The 18913-nt window shown below is 50.3% G+C and overlaps 1 protein-coding gene across 10 annotated transcripts in view; it reads right to left on the bottom strand.

The window, feature by feature from the left end:
* The window catches only part of CAMTA2 (calmodulin binding transcription activator 2), a 62159-nt gene extending 45072 nt beyond the window's left edge, over positions 1-17087 (bottom strand). For 2 of the 10 annotated variants that reach the window (XM_082197502.1, XM_082197505.1), the window contains exons 1-5: positions 14744-14928; positions 13628-13740; positions 12559-12662; positions 2912-2979; positions 1567-1702 (exon numbers count right to left, since the gene is read on the bottom strand). In XM_082197502.1, the coding sequence (XP_082053628.1) occupies positions 1567-1702; positions 2912-2979; positions 12559-12662; positions 13628-13655 (336 nt within the window). In that variant the 5' untranslated portion in view covers positions 13656-13740; positions 14744-14928. Of the gene's footprint in view, positions 1-1566; positions 1703-2911; positions 2980-12558; positions 12663-13627; positions 13741-14253; positions 14276-14737; positions 14933-15634; positions 15910-16408 lie in introns of those variants that run through there. The other 8 variants (XM_082197501.1, XM_082197499.1, XM_082197504.1 and 5 more) reach the window with 8 other exon arrangements.
* Positions 17088-18913: the final 1826 nt, after the last annotated feature.

The following is an 18913-nucleotide window of genomic DNA, read 5'->3' as shown; positions in this document are numbered from 1 at the left end:
CCAACCTAGCAGTTCAAAAGCACGTCAAAGTGCAAGTAGATAAATAGGTACCGCTCCGGCGGGACAGTAAACGGTGTTTCCGTGCGCTGCTCTGGTTCGCCAGAAGTGGCTTAGTCACGCTGGCCACATGACCCGGAAGCTGTACGCCGGCTCCCTCGGCCAATAAAGCGAGATGAGCGCCACAACCCCAGAGTCGACCACGACTGGACCTAACGGTCAGGGGTCCCTTTACCTTTATGACTTCCCTTGATCTGGACACTAGACTTCTGCTGACGCAGCCGAGAATTGCATTAGCTTTTATTTTTGCTGCTGTTGCACCACACTGTTAAGCTTGTGCTCTACTAAGACTGCTGAAGGGACGCGGGTGGCGCTGTGGGTAAAAGCCTCAGCGCCTAGGGCTTGCCGATCGAAAGGTCGGCGGTTCGAATCCCCGCGGCGGGGTGCGCTCCCGCTGCTCGGTCCCAGCGCCTGCCAACCTAGCAGTTCGAAAGCACCCCCGGGTGCAAGTAGATAAATAGGTACCGCTTACCAGCGGGAAGGTAAACGGCGTTCCGTGTGCTGCGCTGGCTCGCCAGATGCAGCTTTGTCACGCTGGCCACGTGACCCGGAAGTGTCTCCGGACAGCGCTGGCCCCCGGCCTCTTGAGTGAGATGGGCGCACAAACCCCAGAGTCTGTCAAGACTGGCCCGTTCGGGCAGGGGTACCTTTACCTTTACCTTTACTAAGACTGCTGGATCCTTGTCACAGGCACTGCTGACAAGCCAGGTACCCCCACCCTACATTTTTGTGTCTAGTCATTTCTGCCGAAGTGCAGAACCTGACGCATTGGGCCCCGCTGCCTGAGTCACCGCCTCACTTTGCCTACGTGGTGGGAGTGTCTCTCTTGGGAAAGATGCTCAGGGCTAGACCTCTGTTGCCGGACCTCAACTGCTTGGCCTCCGTCGACTTCCTGGACCCTGGGCTGGCATTCTATTGTGTCCCACATCTCTTGCCCCCTCTATCATTACAGATTTGACTTGTCCATCCTTTGTATGCCGCTCCAACAGCAAATTATACATTTTAGATAGATTTTTAACATTAGTATCTCAGAACTCTGTTTCCGATTTGGTTTTTTCCGTTGCAAAACCATTTTTCTTATCAAGCTTATACAACTCATTGATCCGATAATATTGTAGCCAACCATCTAGTTTAATTTGATCAAATGGTCTGAATTTAAATCCTTCGTGATCTTCCACCAATAAATCAACATATTTCAACCATGCACAGGGCGAGACTTCTGTTGCTGGACCGCGACTGCTTGGCCTCGCTTGGCTTCCTGAATCCTGGGATGGGACGAGTGGCCTGGCAGGTCCCTAGAGCTCGCGCATCCCCTGCCCTCTCTTCTCCTAGCTGGAAGTGCTGCAGAAGATGGGGCGCTCTGTGGGGTCCCTTCCCATGCCCCACACTGCATTAGGGGCCTTGGCAGATGTCTGGGGTTGCTGCCTGCCCCTGGTGCCAATCCACCCCCACCCCTTGTCCTGCCAGTTGGTACAATCTTGCCTCCCCCCTGCCCTTCCCCTTTCCTACCTCCACGCCTTTCACTTTCAGCTTCATGTGGTCCTCGCGGGTCGTCTTGCCGTCTTTCCGCTTCTTCCAGCAATAGCCGTCCTTCCGGTACTTCACCTTCTTGCGGTTGTACAGGATGATGGAGCCGTTCTGGGGTCTGCCGGATGGGGAGAAGGAGGAGAGGAGAGGAGTGGGCTTTGTAGACCACCAACTGTATTTACGGAGCCCTTTATCCCATTTTTTTAGCTCTGAAGGATATCAGCCTTGTGGTATCCAAGGTTCTCTTCCTCCCCGTTTTACCCTCATGACAATCCTGTGAGGCAGGTGAGGCTAAGAGACTGGCAAACGCAGGGAGCTGAGTGAGGATTCGAACCCTGCTCTCCCCCAGGTCCTAGTCCAGCACTCTAAACCACCACGACACACGGATTTGCCGTATCGATTTGCTAAGTGCTGTAATTGTGACGTCTGGCCTACTCTTTTATAGCTGCCGGTTCGTTAACAGCGTTCCATAGGCTGTTTCGCTGATGGCACATGATTTACACTGCGCTTGGGATGCTCTGCTGTGTTTCTGTTGTTTCTCGGCTGCGTTGGGATTCATTTGAACGGAAAGCAGCACAGAAATACAATAAGCTGATCAATTGGGGCTCAGGCACTTGCGCCAGAGCTATTAGCACAGCTGCGAAAACTCACACTAGGACAGCTGTACCAGATAAGGGTCTGGTGACTTCTGTTTCAGTGTATCTGAAGAAGTGTGCATGTACACGAAAGCTCATACCAAGAACAAACTTAGTTGGTCTCTAACGTTCTATTGGAAGGATTTTTTAAATTTTGTTTCGACTACGGCAGACCAACACGGCTACCTACCTGTAACCATAATAATAATAATAAATAAATAATGTTATTATTTATATACCACCACCACCCCAATCTGGATGGGTTCCCCCCGCCACTCTGGGCGGCTTCCAACAGATATAAGAACAAAATTAAAACATCAAACATTAAAAACTTCCCCCTACAAGGCGGCCTTCGGGTGCCTTCCAAAAGTTGCACGGTTATTTTTCTTTTAGTGCGATATAAATGCAATAAATGAGATTCAAAAACAAAAGTTTTGCAGGGGGAGAACCATGGTTAAGACAAAGGCAGCCAGGCCAGAGCCTTGGAGACAGAGTAAGGGTATTTGAACAAAGACAAATCACTTTCCGGCATCAGTCCAGGCTAGGAGCCACTGTGCAGCGAGTTTGCCTCCTCTGTGTGAGATTCCCATCTCTGGCACGGAGGTGAGCTGCGCCTACATCCCCTGCCCCAGGTAGATGCCCCCCAAAATGTCCCAGCGTCAGAGGCATGGCCCCGCCTCACACACACCTACCTGGTCTTGGGGGAACACGAGAGCCACTCTTCATGTTTCTCAAAGGTGATCAAGTAGGAAGCGATCTCCTACGACAGAAAATAAGAGGGGGTTTGGGGCTCGGTCAGAAAAACGCCTGCCAGCAACCCAGCTGTTCTTAGGAGACGGGAACCCACACAGGACTTCTGAATGACAGAAACCATCGCGGGACCGACAGGACGGCGAGTCAAACGCCAACACACCCATCAGGCCAAAGGTAAGCATCTCACGTCTCCCCACAAGGCAGCCGTAACCCCACACACAATTCACCCCACAGGATCGCAGGGCATAAGAAGATAAGAAGCGCCTTCTGGAAAACATTATGGAAATGATATATAGGGGGTACCTAACCCGGGTAAAATTAGCAAAGATTTATCATACGGATGATAAGTGTAAAGAAAAAGCGGACGTGAGATCTCCAGGCTGATAGTTGATAGACTGATGGACATTTTTGGGGGATCTAAACCGGGAAAGGGGGGTGAGAGTTTTGGAATCCAAAGGTTGTATAATTATATGTTGTCTTTCTGTTATTTTGCTTTGTAATTAATATAAAAATTGGGAAATTTGTGGAAGGGAATTTGGGTCAACCTTAGAAAAGGGTGTAAAGAATGAGTATTGTTGTTTAAATTGAGGTATATAAGTTAAAATTGGTTAATTAAGATGAATTAAGTATAATAATAATAAGGTAAAAGTTGGGGATGAGAACTTGCTGAGCTAACTATTGGAACTGGAATACAAGATGGGGAGGTGTGGGGAAGTCAGGGAAAGATGTTAAGGAAATAAGGATCCGAATCTATACTTGTTATTTGTGTTGTGTTTGTTTGTGTTTCTGTGTTTGTTTAAAAATTTGTGAAACTTTAATAAAAATGTATATGAAAAAAAAAGATAAGTGTAAAGAAAAAAAAGGCACCTTTTACCACATGTGGTGGCCGTGTCCTAAGGTTAAGGACTTCTGGGAAAAGATTTATAATGAGTTGAAAAAAAATGTTGAAAATTACATTTGTTAAGAAACCAGAAGCCTTTTTACTTGGAATAATAGGATTGGAATTGCCCAAAAAAGATGTTAGATTATTTTTGTATGCCACTACAGCAGCAAGACTGCTATTAGCAAAAAATTGGAAATCTCAAGAAATACCAATGGTAGAAGAATGGCAGATGACGATGCTGGAGTTTTTGGAGCTGGCTGAACTGACTGGGAGAATCCGCGATCAGAAAGAGGAGGAGTACCAAGAAGACTGGAATAAATTTAAAGACTATTTAGCTAAATATTGTAATATAAGAACATTAGAAGGTACTTGAAAGTATCTGATAGGCCTAGGATTGGAATAAGAATGTTGTATAGTAATATGGATTTGAGTCAAAAAAGAAAAGAGATGAAGATAGATAGTTGAAGGAGTTAATTGTATTAGAAAGAGGATTTTGGAGAACTGTTACAAAGGAGATACAATGAAATTCAGTTAGGGGGGAAATGGAGGAAGTCAGACCACAATGAAAGCTAACTTGGATTTTGGAAGTGATAACTGTTTATACTCTTTTTTTTTTTCTTTTAGTATTGTAAGATGTTTTGTTTCATCTTTTTTATACGTTATATTTGTTATAAATGTGGAAAATCAATTTTAAAAATTGGTGTTGTGTTTTTTAAAAAAGCGCCTTCTGGATCAGGCCAAAGGGATCCTGCTCTCACAGGGGCCAAACGGGTGACTATAGAGGGACTCCCTTCCTGCCATTTCCAGAAACTGGTACCCAGGAGCATTTCTGGCTTTGGAGGCAGAACACATTCTTCACTGTGGCTAGAAGGCGTCTATAGCCCTCTGCTCCTCCATGAATCATCTTTTAAAGTCTCTTTCAGTGGGAGTTCCATAGTTTAACTCTGCACTGCATGAAGAAGGACTTTTTAAAAAATAAATCTGTCCTGAATCTTCCATTTTGGACTCACAGCTGTCCATGAAGGCACAGGTTAATTCTGTGTCCAGGGCGGCTGTCTACCAGCTCCATCTGGTACGCAGGATGAGACCCTATCTGCCGCAGACTGCCTTGCCAGAGTGGTGCATGCTCTGGTTATCTCCCGCTTGGACTACTGCCATGCGCTCTACGTGGGGCTACCTTTGAAGGTGACCCGGAAACTACAACTAATCCAGAATGCGGCAGCCAGACTGGGGACTGGGAGACCACATAACACCGGTCTTGAAAGACCTACATTGGCTCCCAGGACGTTTCCGAGCACAATTCAAAGTGTTGGTGCTGACCTTGAAAGCCCTAAATGGCCTCAAAGGCCCAGTAGACCTGAAGGAGCGTCTCCACCCCCATCGTCCAGCCCGGACATGGAGGTCCAGCTCCGAGGGCACTCTGGCGGTTCCCTCATTGCAAGAAGTGAGGTTACAGGGAACCAGGCAGAGGGCCTTCTCGGTGGTGGCGCCCGCCCTGTGGAACACCCTCCTACCAGATGTCAAGGAAATAAGCAGCTATCTTCTCTTTAAAAGACATCTGAAGGCAGCCCTGTTCAGGGAAGTTTTTAATATTTAATGCTGTATTGTTTTTAACACTTGATTGGAAGCCGCCCAGAGTGGCTGGAGAAACTCAGCCAGATGGGCGGGGTATAAATAAATTGCGATTATGATGATGATGATGATGATTATTATTATTATTCCAGCATTCAGCTCCACTGGACATCCACGAGTTCTAGAGTTATGATAGAAAAACTTTACTCTCTCCACTTTCTCCGGTGTAAGCGCACCAGGGTCATTTTATTTCTTTTGTAAAAACCAGTCAAGGAAGGAAGGACAAAGGCTTTTCAGCTGCGATGTTCATCCCCGTCTTAAGAATCTGTATTGGATTTCAAACTGTTTTCGCAGACGGATGTGTTCCTAACTGTTTGCATAGATGCAGTTTTTAACTGTTCACATGTATGCAATTGGTTTTGTTTTAATTCTTGATGGCATTTACCGCAAAAGCCGCCTAGAGGTATTTTACGGGAAGCCGTTCCTAAATGGAACCTGAGAATTATAATTAAGATAATCATCATCCCCCAGAGGTTCTATAGCAGGTTATACCACCTGGCGGGTATATCCTCCTTATTTCAAAACAGGGCAGTTAATGTGAACGACGCCAATCCACCAGATCTCCCCAAAGCAAAACTTATTTTGGTACAGCTCCGCAACACCCAGTACCCTGTCTCCGGCTGCGGCAGTTGCTGACACCCCCAGGAAGAAGACAGGGGATCCCTTTTCCCCAGCGAGCAGAGACTGGCCTTGTTTACTTGGTGCTGTTGGGAAGCCCTTTGCACTCACTAAGACAGGGGTCAGCAAACTTTTTCAGCAGGGGGCCGGTCCACTGTCCCTCAGACCTTCTGGGGGGCCAGACTATATTTTCTTGGGCAGGAAGGAACGAATTCCTACGCCCCACAAATAACCCAGAGATGCATTTTAAATAAAAGGACACATTCTACTCATGTAAAAACATCTTGATTTCCAGACCATCCGCAGGCCGGATTTAGAAGGCGATTGGGCAGGATCCGGCCCCCGGGCCTTAGTTTGCCTACCCATGCACTAAGGAGCACATCAGTTTATGTGAAGAGGTGATGATAGGATACGGTCACAATCGGGAGGGGACAGGCTGACCTGTTACTGATCGGGTCTTGTTTATTTTACATTTAACAACAATAATAAAATAACACCTTGCATGTCCTGGGACCCTAAGGCCAGTGACCCACTGTTATGTACTGAGTTGAATAGGATCCAAAATGCAGCAGTCTGATTGGTCCTAGAACAATAGGATTCAGAATGCAGCAGTCTGATTGGTCCTAGAACAATGCAGCAGTATGATTGGTCCGCAGGAGCCACCCAATCCAGCTCCAGGTGGAAGTGAATCCGCAACCTGATTGGCCTACAGGAGAATCCCGGAATTAGCCAATCACGTGGGGCCCGTTGTGTAAATAATGTATATAAAGCAGATACTTTGGGGGAACTTCCATTCCTCCTCCTCACCACTATGAGCTGAATAAAGAGCATGAAATCCACTCTCGACTCCGAGTATATTTCATCCACCTTATCCAGGATCCTGTCCTCAGATGCCGGCAAGAAACCCGCAAGCGGGATCCGAACACAAGAGCAGCTATGCGCTGCTCCGGAGTGTAGGACGCGAACTAATAGAATCAAGTCACGAGAAAGGAGATTCTAAACATCAGGGAGAACTGTCTGACAGCAAGAGCCAGTCGACACCGGAAACAGACACGCTTGGAGCCTCCTTGAAGAGGTTGGGTGTCCATCTGTCATGTATGATCTAGTTGAGATTCCTGCACGGAAGGGGGTTGGACTAGATGACCCCTAGGTGCCCTCCCAACTCTACAATTATGATTCTAAGAAGGAATTCCTTTTATCTGTCCTTCCAATATTCAGCTTCACCTCTTCTCTGCAGGATCTCAGCTGAGGTCCGGTCAGTCGCCCTTGCTACCTGCCCTTTCCAGGTTTGGATGGCAGTGGTCAAGGTTTACAAAGCAATAACGTCCCCAACCCCTGCTCCATGCTCCCGGGCGAGTTCCGGAAGCTTCGAAAGTTGCCATATATTTGTGATTCATAAAATATTCTGATTTCAATTTTTTGGGGGGAATTTAAATTTCCTGCTTCTACTCGCTCCCCTTTGTGCATTTGCTATAATTATTTAATTTGCTTCTCGGGGGGGAAACTGCTTTCTTTGTGGTGTTTTCACCGCACCCTTCCTCCCCAAAGGGAGCCCAGGGCGGCCTGCCCACAATCCAGCTGGACAACAGAATCAGAAAACCAAAACACTCCCCGTTATGAAATAAAACAACGATGCAGTCCAGAGGCAGAGATGGAAACATCAGCCCACAGTCTCAGTCGCCTCTCAGCAACTGTGATTCCTGCACTGCAGTGGGTTGGACTAGATGACCGCTGGGGGGCCCTTCCAACTAGGATTCTATGAAAACCTGCCGCCTGGCCACCTTCTTTATTGACCTTCCAAATTCTGCTTGGGGGGGGGGAAAGGCTTATGCAGACTACTTAAGAAAACATGTTCTGTAATGTGTTGTCTGTCCCCGTAATATGACCTCAATCTAAGGGTCAGTAATGTGCTTTCTGTACATGCTGCAGAGGGAAGTGAGGGTCTGATGGGGCTTATCAGTCTGGGAAGGGAGCCCATCCAGGAAAAGGAAAACCTTATTCTAAACCTCCGCTGCCTTGTGCGATACCTTCGGCAGAAGAAAAGGTACAGGGGTAAACCCTATGGAAATCCGGAGAGGGGTCCCTAAGATTGTTGGATGATGCCTTGTACGCCTCCGTCCAGCAACTCCTGCAGCCAAGCTAGTACCCAATGTCCTGCTCTGCTTTTCTTTGGATCACACCAGCAAAGCCAAGGGGGGTGTCTTGTCATCTGGGAAGCCCGGGACCCCCAGACACCCCCCCCAGGCTTGCACCCCAGGGAGGCCACTTTGGTGCTGTCAACACAGAGGTTTGACCTCACCCCCCCAGGAGGTGAACTCCACTGTCTCTCGAGACAGACAGATGCCTGCAACAACTTGTCTATATTGTTAAGCGCTCTGATTTTTTTAAAAATGAAGATTTTTAAAAAATGAAGTGTGAAGGATGTCACATAGAGGAGGGAGAAAGGTTGTTTTCTGCTGCTCCAGAGAAGCGGACACGGAGCAATGGATCCAAACTACAAGAAAGAAGATTCCGCCTAAACATTAGGAAGAACTTCCTGACAGTAAGAGCTGTTTGACAGTGGAATTTGCTGCCAAGGAGTGTGGTGGAGTCTCCTACTTTGGAGGTCTTTAAGCAGAGGCTTGACAACCATATGTCAGGAGTGCTCTGATGGTGTTTCCTGCTTGGCAGGGGGTTGGACTCGATGGCCCTTGTGGTCTCTTCCAACTCTAGGATTCTATGATTCTATGAAGTTGTGCTACGCAAGTATTTTTAGAAATAAGCTAAATATTAAATGTGGGTCTGCTAAAGCTTGTTATTCTGTTTAAAACAAATAAACAAACTCCGCTTCCCGCTGACGTTGTTGCCTTCTCGTCTGCCTTCTTTTACCCTTATCAAGTTTGTCAGCTTAAACCATAAATGGCATATTTCCCAAACTTCCGATGACCAAGAATCTATGGAGGGTGTGTGTGTGGTGCATTTTCAAAATCCACCATCTTAACTGCTGTTAATGCATGAGCTACTATTTCCATGTCCTACTCCCAATATTGTGTCCTTAAGGCTGGGGCCAGGAACTTCAGGCCCAAATAAAGGTAAAGGGACCCCTGACCATTAGGTCCAGTCGCGGACAACTCTGGGGTTGCAGCGCTCATCCCGCTTTGCTGGCCGAGGGAGCCGGCGTACAACTTCTGGGTCATGTGGCCAGCATGACTAAGCTGCTTCTGGCAAACCAGAGCAGTGCATGGAAACGCCGTTTACCTTTCCGCCGGAGTGGTACCTATTTATCTACTTGCACTTGGACGTGCTTTTGAACTGCTAGGTTGGCAGGAGCAGGGACAGAGCAACGGGAGCTCACCCGTCGCAGGGATTCAAACCGCCGACCTTCTGATCGGCAAGCCCTAGGCTCTATGGTTTGACCCACAGCGCCACCCCTGGCCTACAATCCTCTCCATGTGGCCCTCAGAGCTCTGCCCAGGCTACCCCCACCTCCTGTCATCAGTGCTGCTAAGTGTAGCCACTGGGCTGGATTACTGATCATGCCTCTTGACCAATGACAGAGAGGGGTCTGTGCAGGAACAAGACCACTGTACAAAAGTAAGGATTTCCAAACATTGCCCTGCCCATTTTTTGCCCCTGGCCCTGCCCACTGCTGCCATGTGCCCACCCCCAGGCTGGAAAAGCTTGCCCATTCCTGGCCTTCAGTTAGCTGAACCCTATCTTAGAAAAAAACTTAGGGATTCAAATATTCTAAGGAGTAAATAGGAATACGTAGCGTCGGGGACTTCCGGGGTTGGCGCGATCTGGGAATGGCGGATTCCCTCCGAGCTCCGGAGGGAATCGGCTCAGCGGGGGACGGGTCTTTGCCGTGCCGGCGACACGGGGACCCTTAAAACCGCAGGCACGAAAGCCTGCGGACTGAAGACTCGGTGGGTGCCTTAAGCGCCCCCCCTGATTCGCAAAGAGCCTTTTTAAAGGCTGCGGAGGGGATACGGGGGGTGGCGTGGCACCGAGAGTCCATCGCTACCTCTGCTGAGCGAAGCCGCGAGCCATGACCGGAGAGCGCTGACTTCCTTCCTTGAAATTCGGCTGGGAAAAAGAACCCGTGAGTTAATTGAATTTGGATTCTAAGAATTTTACCTATTGAATTTGAGACGATCGGGGGATGTGTTAAAAGGAAGTCCGCACCCCCCCCCCTTGCAGACGATCCAGAGCAACGATAAAAGAACTAAGCTGGAGTGCCTACCCTGTAAAGGGTGAGTTTAAAAAGACAGTAACTTCCAAGATTTGGAAAAGATTTTTTTTTGAGCAGGAGAGAGGAGTGTTGGAAGGGGTATATTTCTGTTGTAAGCAACCCCCCCCTCCCGGGCCCGGGAGTGTCCTACTTTGGAGCTGGTATAAGAAGAGCAGAGTTTGACAGCTGTCAAAGCTGTCAAACGGACTGTTAATAGTAGAAAAATTGCTACTTAAGACCCCTCTGGATTAAAAGGAGTTACAATTGAACTAAAATTGTTGGAAACAAAGAATCAATAATAAGACAGAGGACTGTTGGAGAAAAGAACACTAAGTAACCAGATTCCCTCTAGGGGGAAATCTGTGGAATTACAATGGCTGTGGATGGAAAGATACTGGGAGAAATCGAAAGGATGTTTTATTTGGTTGGAATCTTACAGGAACAGACTACGGCTATGAGTGAACAATTGATGACCTTGAATCCTGAAACAAGTAGTTCTGTTCAATGTAATGAGAACCTGGCTGAGAAAGAATCCACAGCTGAGCCGGAAATGATAACCAAAGAAGAGGAGAAGACAAAACAAGAAAGAGAAGAACTGAAATGGGAAAATATTGTCCAGAAGCTGACATCTGTGGAATATAAACAAGGAGACTATTGGACTGAACCTACTACAAATCTACGAAAGATCCAGAAGATGAAAGTGGAGGCCCTGGGAATTTATGAAATCAAGGAATTTAAAATAAAGAAATATAATTGGGGCCTCCACATAGACTCTGACTTTGATTATGTTCAAAATTCATGCCTTGTGGAAATTCCTCAGCAGTTGCTTGAAAATATGGGAAGAGATTTTGGACTGACTGTGAAAGAACTCTTTCGAGACGTGAAGACCGACATAAAGGATTGCCAACTAGGCCGGCGGAGAGGGACTGAAAGAGATTTGAGAGCCTCGGACGTAAGGAATCCGGGCTAATAATTGCTATTTTGGACATGTTTTCGGAAGGGACACAAACCGGGGAAGGGAGGGAGGGAAGAATCTAGTTTCAACAACACTTAAGACTATGGGATTTAGCTAACAAGATTATTATTTAAGACAAAATGGGAAATCGTTGGAAGGGAACTGAGGTCCAACTTAGAATAAATTTAATTTTGCTTTTTTATATATATAAAGGACTAATATTAAGATGGATAAGGAAATGCCAATTTGCTGATACAAATTTGGGAATAGGGATGCAAGGGAGGGGGTGGGGGGAAGTCAATGACCAGGGTTAGAAAATAAGTTTTTTCTGGAAACTATATATGTTTGTTGTTTTACTTTTCTGTTTGTTTGTTTTTATGTTTTTTGTGTTTTTGTCTTTGTCTATATAAAATGTGAAAACCCAATAAAAATTTTATAAAATAAGGAATACGTAGCGTCCCCAGGTGGTCACAGACTCTGTGAATTCTACAAGCCCTAATGACTGCCAAGAGATTGATACCGATGAACTGGAAGAACGAAGACAAGATTCCTGTTAATCGATGGATTGATAACAGTGATAACAATTGCAATGTATGAACGGATTGCCTGTAGGCGTAGACTTTGTTTGGACAAGTATACTGATATCTGGAAAGAGTTCATACAGAAGGCAAAGGGCTGTTAGTAACCATATTAGTAACCATGCATAGATTAGGATAATAATAATAATAATAAGAAGAAGAAGAATGGGACGTGGGTGGCGCTGTGGGTTAAACCACAGAGCCTAGGACTTGCCGATCGGAAGGTCGGCGGTTCGAATCCTCTTGACGGGGTGAGCTCCCGTTGCTCGTTCCCTGCTCCTGCCAACCTAGTAGTCCGAAAGCACGTCAAAGTGCAAGTAGATAAATAGATACTGCTCTGGTGGGAAGGTAAACGGCGTTTCCGTGCGCTGCTTTGGTTCGCCAGAGGCGGCTTAGTCCTGCTGGCCACATGACCTGGAAGCTGTATGCCGGCTCCCTCGGCCAATAAAGCGAGAGGAGCACCGCAACCCCAGAGTCGGCCACGACTGGACCTAATGGTCAGGGGTCCCTTTACCTTTACCTTTAATAATAATAATATATTATATGATAACCTATAGCAATGTAATTTACTTACTGTATTATGCTGTGGTTTTTGCACATTCATTTCCTTTCTCTCTTCCCCCCCATTTCTTTCATTTTCTTTTTTCCTTTTATTCATTTATAAATGAAAATCTTTAAATAAAATATCAATTTAACTATCCATAAAATACCTCGTTGGTGTTCCAGCGCAGTCGCTCCTTGGGCAAGGCGGGACACTTGGGAACGCATTCCACCAGCTTCTTGGGCAGGAAAACCTTCAGGTGGTGGTTGTTCTCTGGAAGGGGAGAGGCAGGCGGAGGGTGAGACCCGCGTTGGGCAGGGCAGGGGGGTGGCAAGAGGGAAGACAGGCTCCTGGGCTTCTCCTGGAGGGTGCAGGTGCGCAAAAGGTGTGGGGCCACAGATCCCAGGGGAACCGAGGGGAGTGGTTGCCCCAGCGCCCAGCATCCTGTTTCTGAATGTTCACCTCCACCCAAAACTCTTGCTGATAGGAACCCAGCAGGGGAGAGAAAAAAGAGCTGGGATAAAAGACCCTTTCACCCCATTTTATTAAGGACGGTCTTCCCCAGCGTGGCAGAATTCAGGTGCTCTGGGGCACAGAATTGCTGACGGCACCAGGCCGTGATGGAAGGCTCTTCCAGGGTTTTGTTTTGTTGGCAGGGCCTCCTGTAGCCCTTGCAAAGGTGCAGGCATGGGATGAGGAGTCTTAGGGTCCTCTTGCTAGCCTTGGAGAGGGACCCCACTGGTTGCCTGCTTTAAAAAAAACCCACGAGTCGCCTTCTTGACCAGTGCTCCAAACCATGTGTGAATGCTAGTAATAAATACATATGGAGCGCACACACGCACACGGAAAAACCCAACCAAAATATTCAACAGCCGATTTAAAATAAAATTTATAAAGCACCAGGCCACATGGTTGGCCAGCAAAAATTCAAACACGGCAGCCCAGAAGCACCTTCTTGGGTGACAAAATTGATGTCAAAGTGAGTGGCCAAACCACTAGGCAACAAAGCATGGGTGCCAGCACTGAAAAGGCCCTGCCGCTCTCCGGCCCTCTCTTCCACACAGGCCCTTGGGGAGATATAATTGGGGCAAGGGGCCCAATCCAGACTTGGCAGGGAGGGCTCCATGAACAGGAAAGAGAGCCCAGGGAAGCATTGGGGAGCCAGAATTCCTGGGTCTCTTTGGAGTGGGAGAAGGACGGAGGAAAGACAGGAAAGGATCCCACACCCAGCAACTCACCGGAGACCTCTGTGGCTTCCTTGTTCATCTTTAGAGCGTTGAGTGGCAACAGCGTTAGAGTTTTTGGCCGGGGGGGCTCAGATCAGGACGCGTGAGGACTGGGATCAGACCTGGAGAGGCAGCGGGTGGGGAGGTGGGTGTTTAGGAAGGCCGGGGTGCAGAGGCACAGAAGGCAGCCCCCTACCCTCAGGGCCCACCCCCTGCCTATATGACCCACATTACACCTGACGCATCCCCCACAGGCCCCACACACCCCTCACCCTCTCATCATCCAGGATCCACTGGTTTTTTCCTCCCTTCTCCCCACCCCCTCCCCACACAGCACAAACAAGAACCCCCACCCACATTGGCTAGCTAGCACCCTCATCCCAGAGATTATTTAACTGCGATTCCTGCATTTCAGCGGGTTGGACTAGATGACCCTTGGTGTCCCTTCCACAGCTACAATTGTATACCTCTGCATTCTCCAAAGTGACCCTCAAAAGGACTACGAAGGGGTGGACTCCCCCCACTTTTCTACATCAAGCTTATTGCTGCCCCTTGCACCCAGGGGGTTGGGGACAACTGGAGGCGCCCCTTCCTTGACCCCCTCCCTTCCTTGACCCACAGCCAGCCCCCTGCCTCACCCAGACACCCCCTACAACTGGGCTCCGGCTCTCCTGCCACCCCCAAACCCCAGCCTTTGTGCTCCAGCTACCCGGCAGAATAGGGACCATTTCAGAGCTGCACCCACGCAGGAGAATCTCGCCGTTCCCCCGCCCCATCTGCCAAGCTCAGCCCCACACATCCAGCCGCCCCCCGGCCAAGCGCCCCACGTGGCTCCGGCCGGCCCCAGCCGCGCCCCCAGCCCCGAACCCAGCCTCCCCCGCCGGTGGCCAAGAGACCACGCCTCCCGCCCCATCGCGCCCCCCGCTAGCCCCACACCTCGGCTACCCCCGCCACGCCGCCCATCCACGGTGCTCCATCCGCCCCCCTGCCGCCGTGCGGCCCCCCACCCGCGCCTGTGGCCCTCCGGCCCCCGCCAGGCCCCGCGCGCAAGGCTGGCCCTCGGCGCCCTCCAGCCCAGCCGCAGGGCGCATCCTTCGCTCCCGCGGAGCCTCCGGGGCGCACCTGCTGCTGCTGCCGGGGCCGCCTCCGCTGGTGCCCGAGCTCCGCCGCCGGCCGCCATTCTTCTCGCCAGCACCGGCTGCGGCTCGGCCCCTGCCTGCCTTCCTTCCCCTGCCCGAGAGGCGCGCTCCGCCCCGATCGCTGACAGCTCGCCGCGGCCCGGCAGCGTCTGAGCTCAGCGCGCAAGAGGAGGCGGAGGCGGAGGAGGCGGAGAGCCCGAGGAGGAGGAGGAGGAGGAGGAGGCCGCCGGGGCCAAGGGGGCTCCGGAGGCGGAAGCCGGCGCGGGATCGGGCGCAGATCGGCCCTGGGAACCGGGCGGAGAAATTTCCCACGCTTCCCGCGCCGCGTCCCGAGCTAAGAACAGCCACCCGGCGCTCCGAGCCAGGCGGGGCCGGATCCCCGCCCCACGGAAGGAGGGGATCGGGCAGCCCAAGAGGCGCCCCCCCCGTCCCACACCCTCAGCCCCGTAAGAACCCAGGCGGTCGCAAATGAGGAACGGCTAAGGGAGCTGGGCATGTTTAGCCTGGAGAAGAGGAGGTTAAGGGGTGATATGATAGCCATGTTCAAATATATAAAAGGATGTCACATAGAGGAGGGAGAAAGGTTGTTTTCTGCTGCTCCAGAGAAGCGGACACGGAGCAATGGATCCAAACTACAAGAAAGAAGATTCCACCGAAACATGAGGAAGAACTTCCTGACAGTAAGAGCTGTTTGACAGTGGAATTTGCTGCCAAGGAGTGTGGTGGAGTCTCCTACTTTGGAGGTCTTTAAGCAGAGGCTTGACAACCATATGTCAGGAGTGCTCTGATGGTGTTTCCTGCTTGGCAGGGGGTTGGAGTCGATGGCCCTTGGGGTCTCTTCCAACTCTAGGATTCTATGAAATTAGAAACGGGCCCAAACCAGGAAATAGCGGCTGCGTTTCAGCGGAGTTTTCGCGCACAAGCGCCATCGTTCGTTGCAACATCCCCAGGCCTGGCAAGCCTCGCCAGAATCACAAAACGTTTCGCCCAAGAGCTTTGGTGAGTTTAGCCTGCGGGAGGACACTCAGTCCAGAAAGACAGAAGGCATCATGGAATGGGGGCGTTGGAAAGGAGCCCCAAAGGGCCATCTAGTCCAACCCTTCAATGCAGGAATGTCAACTAAAGCATAGGACACTGAGGTCCAGCGCCGAGGGCCTTCTGGCGGTTCCCTCTCTGCAAGAAGCCAAGTTACAGGGAACCGGGCAGAGGGCCTTCTCGGTGGTGGTGCCCGCCCTGTGGAACACCCTCCCTTCAGATGTCCAAGAGAACAACAACTACCAGACTTTTAGAAGACCTCCCCTGTTTAGGGAAGCTTTTAATGTTTAATAGGTTATTGTATTTTAATATTCTGTTGGAAGCCTCCCCGAGTGGCTGGGGAAACCCAGCCAGATGGGCGGGGTATAAATAATAAATTATTATTATTATATTATCCCTGTACGAATTCCTGGAGGATAAAGGGTATTCTTGGCTGCTAGCCCCCATGGCTGTATCCTGCCTTCCCACGTCCCGGGCATCATTGTTGTGCTCAGATTCTGCTTGTGGGTGTTTAGTGGGCACCTAGTTGGGCCCCGTGAGAACAGGGTACTGGACTGGACGGGATCCAGCAGGGATCTTATAAGAAAAATGGCAAAACCCAGTCAGACCTTGAACTAACCAAAACGTAGCCATCTGTTATGTTTTTTTCTTCTTCAAATTTGTACACCATCCTAAGATCCCAGGGCGATTCACAACATAAAAGTACAAAAGGAAAACACAAAATACATAATAAAACAAAAACAAACCAGTAACATCCCCCTGCCACCCACCAAACACATTTAAAAGGCCATGGATCTGCCCAAGGCCTGGTTGAAGAGGAACGTTTTGCCTGGTGCCTCAAGGTGTATAATGAAGGCGCCAGGCAGACCTCCCTGGGCATCCCGCAAATGAGGAGCCACTGCAGAGAAGGCCCCGTTCTCATGTTAAGGGCCTCAGCAGATGATCTCAGATTCCCAGCTGGCTCATATGGGGAGCATATGGGGAGAGGTGGTCCTTGCGATGTTGGGGTCCTGTACAGGCTTTAAAGGTCGAAACCAGCACTTTGAACGGGGAGCCCGTGCAGTTGGGCCAGGGTCGGTATCAAAGGATCAAACCTTCTTGCGCCGGTGAGCAACCTGGCTGCAAAATCCTGCAGCCGCTGAAGTTTCTGAACCGTCTTCAGAGGCAGCCTCACATATAATGTGCTGCTGTAATCTAGCCTAGAGGTTACTAGAGCATAGGCAGAAGTTAGGCTGCCCCTGTCTGGTTAGGGCAGGTGTCAGCAAACCTTTTCAGAAGGGGGCTGGTCCACTGTCCCTCAGACCTTGTGGGGGGGGCGGACTATATTTTTTTGGGGGGGGAATGATACAAGAGCACCACGAGCCCCAGTGGCTGCTTACCTGTGTCTTGCGAGCGGCAGGGGCTGGTGGCGGCGGGACGATGAGTGGCGCGCGAAAGGGCTCTAGAGAGGGGCTGCTTACTGCTGGCACCAACAAAGCCCAGTCCCCTTCCTTCTCTAGGCAGGGCGGGGAGAAGCCAGGAGGAGGGAGGGAGGAGGCACCGGTGCCACCGTGGGAGGGAGAGGGAAAGAACGCGCGCATTGGCGATCCATGAGGTGATTCCCAGACCGTCCGCAGGCCGGATCCAGAAGGCAGTTGGGCCTGATCCGGCCCACGGACCTTAGTTTGCCTACCCATGAGTTAGGGGCACAGCTGGGCCACCAGACGAAGCTGAGGGAAGGCACGCCAGGTCTCCTGAGTCTCAAGCAACAGCAGTGGATCCAGAAGTATCCCAAAGCTAGGCACCCACTCCTTCAGAGGCAGTGTAACCCCATCAAGAGCAGGCAACCTCCCCGCCATCTGGTCTGGGGAACCACCCACTAACGGTGCCTCAGTCCTATCAGGATTGGGCTTTAGTTTATTGTAAAGGAGAGTTGTGTGTCATCAGCATATTGCCGACAATGTGGGGATGACCCCACTCAGCAGTTTCCTGTAGATGCTGAATGGCATAGGGGATAAAATCAAACCCTGAGGAACCCCACGTTGAAGGCTGCGCAGGGCTGAAGAGCAGTCCCCAGGCATCACCCTCCGGAAATGACCATCCAGGGAGGACACCAGAGCCACTGCAAAGTCATTCCCCCTCCCTGACCCTCAAGTCTGCAACGCCCTGAGATTCCACCTGCCCCCAACTTGTTAAATCGTTCTGGGTTTCGCACAGCCTCTGTCACTCATTCCAAAAGAGCCTCTCCTCATTACAGGAGCCAACTCCATCTTTATTTATTCCTCATAGTCAGAGGCCAAGCTAGCTACTGTTCTGTATATGGCCATCAAGGCAGGTGGTGTGCCTAGAGTAAGGCCTAGCAAGTGATTTGGGTAGGGTAACTGGATGGTGGGGTGTGTGTGCGTGCAATGATTCTGGAGCAGTGATAAGAAAGAGGAGCATGTGCCCAACTGCTTGCCATTGTCGAGGGTTTGTGGGCTCACTTCTCTGTCCAGGAGTGGCACTGGAAGGGTTCCTGGGCATGGCAAGCTGCAGGGGAACACAGGAGCTGTAACTGAACGTGGGTTTGCACCTCTCTGCGTGGCTCGTGTAGGATTTGTTGGGGGAAAGATCTGAGCTGCACTTCCCACCAGGTTCCTTTTAGCCCTTGCTGAGCAGCTCAGAAGGCACACGGGTCTTCCCAGTTTGATCTCTTCCTCATGCTCACATCTCTGCCATGCTGAGACAGCAGCAACAGCACTCGGCTGCTTGTGTGTCCCGGCGCTGCCTCTCTTCTTCTCAGCTGGTGCCAAGCCAAAAAGGTCTCTCGGTGCTCCCAGACTGTTGCTGTTTCTGGGTGGTATTCAGTCACATACCAGCAAATTCAGGCTGCAGGACTGTAATCGGATGGGAGGACTTGTGCAATAAGCCTCTTCCTCCACCCCAAATGGGGCTTTTTGCGGCAAGGAAAGTGACGGCGGGGAAGTCCATTAGCTTTGGCACACCGTCATCTGGCCTCCCCACAAAAAAAAGCCAGAGGGATTGCTCATTAAATAGCCTCTAAAAGTAAAGGGACCCCTGACCGTTTGGTCCAGTCGTGACAGACTCTGGGGTTGCGGCGCTCATCTCACTTTACTGGCCGTGGGAGCAGTGGCGTAGCGTGGGT

Source organism: Podarcis vaucheri, assembly GCF_965113315.1.
Source record: "Podarcis vaucheri genome assembly, chromosome: 13".
Classification (NCBI taxonomy): domain Eukaryota; kingdom Metazoa; phylum Chordata; class Lepidosauria; order Squamata; family Lacertidae; genus Podarcis; species Podarcis vaucheri.
The sequence above is the reverse complement of the archived record's forward strand: the minus strand, read 5'-3'. Positions and strand labels throughout refer to the sequence as shown.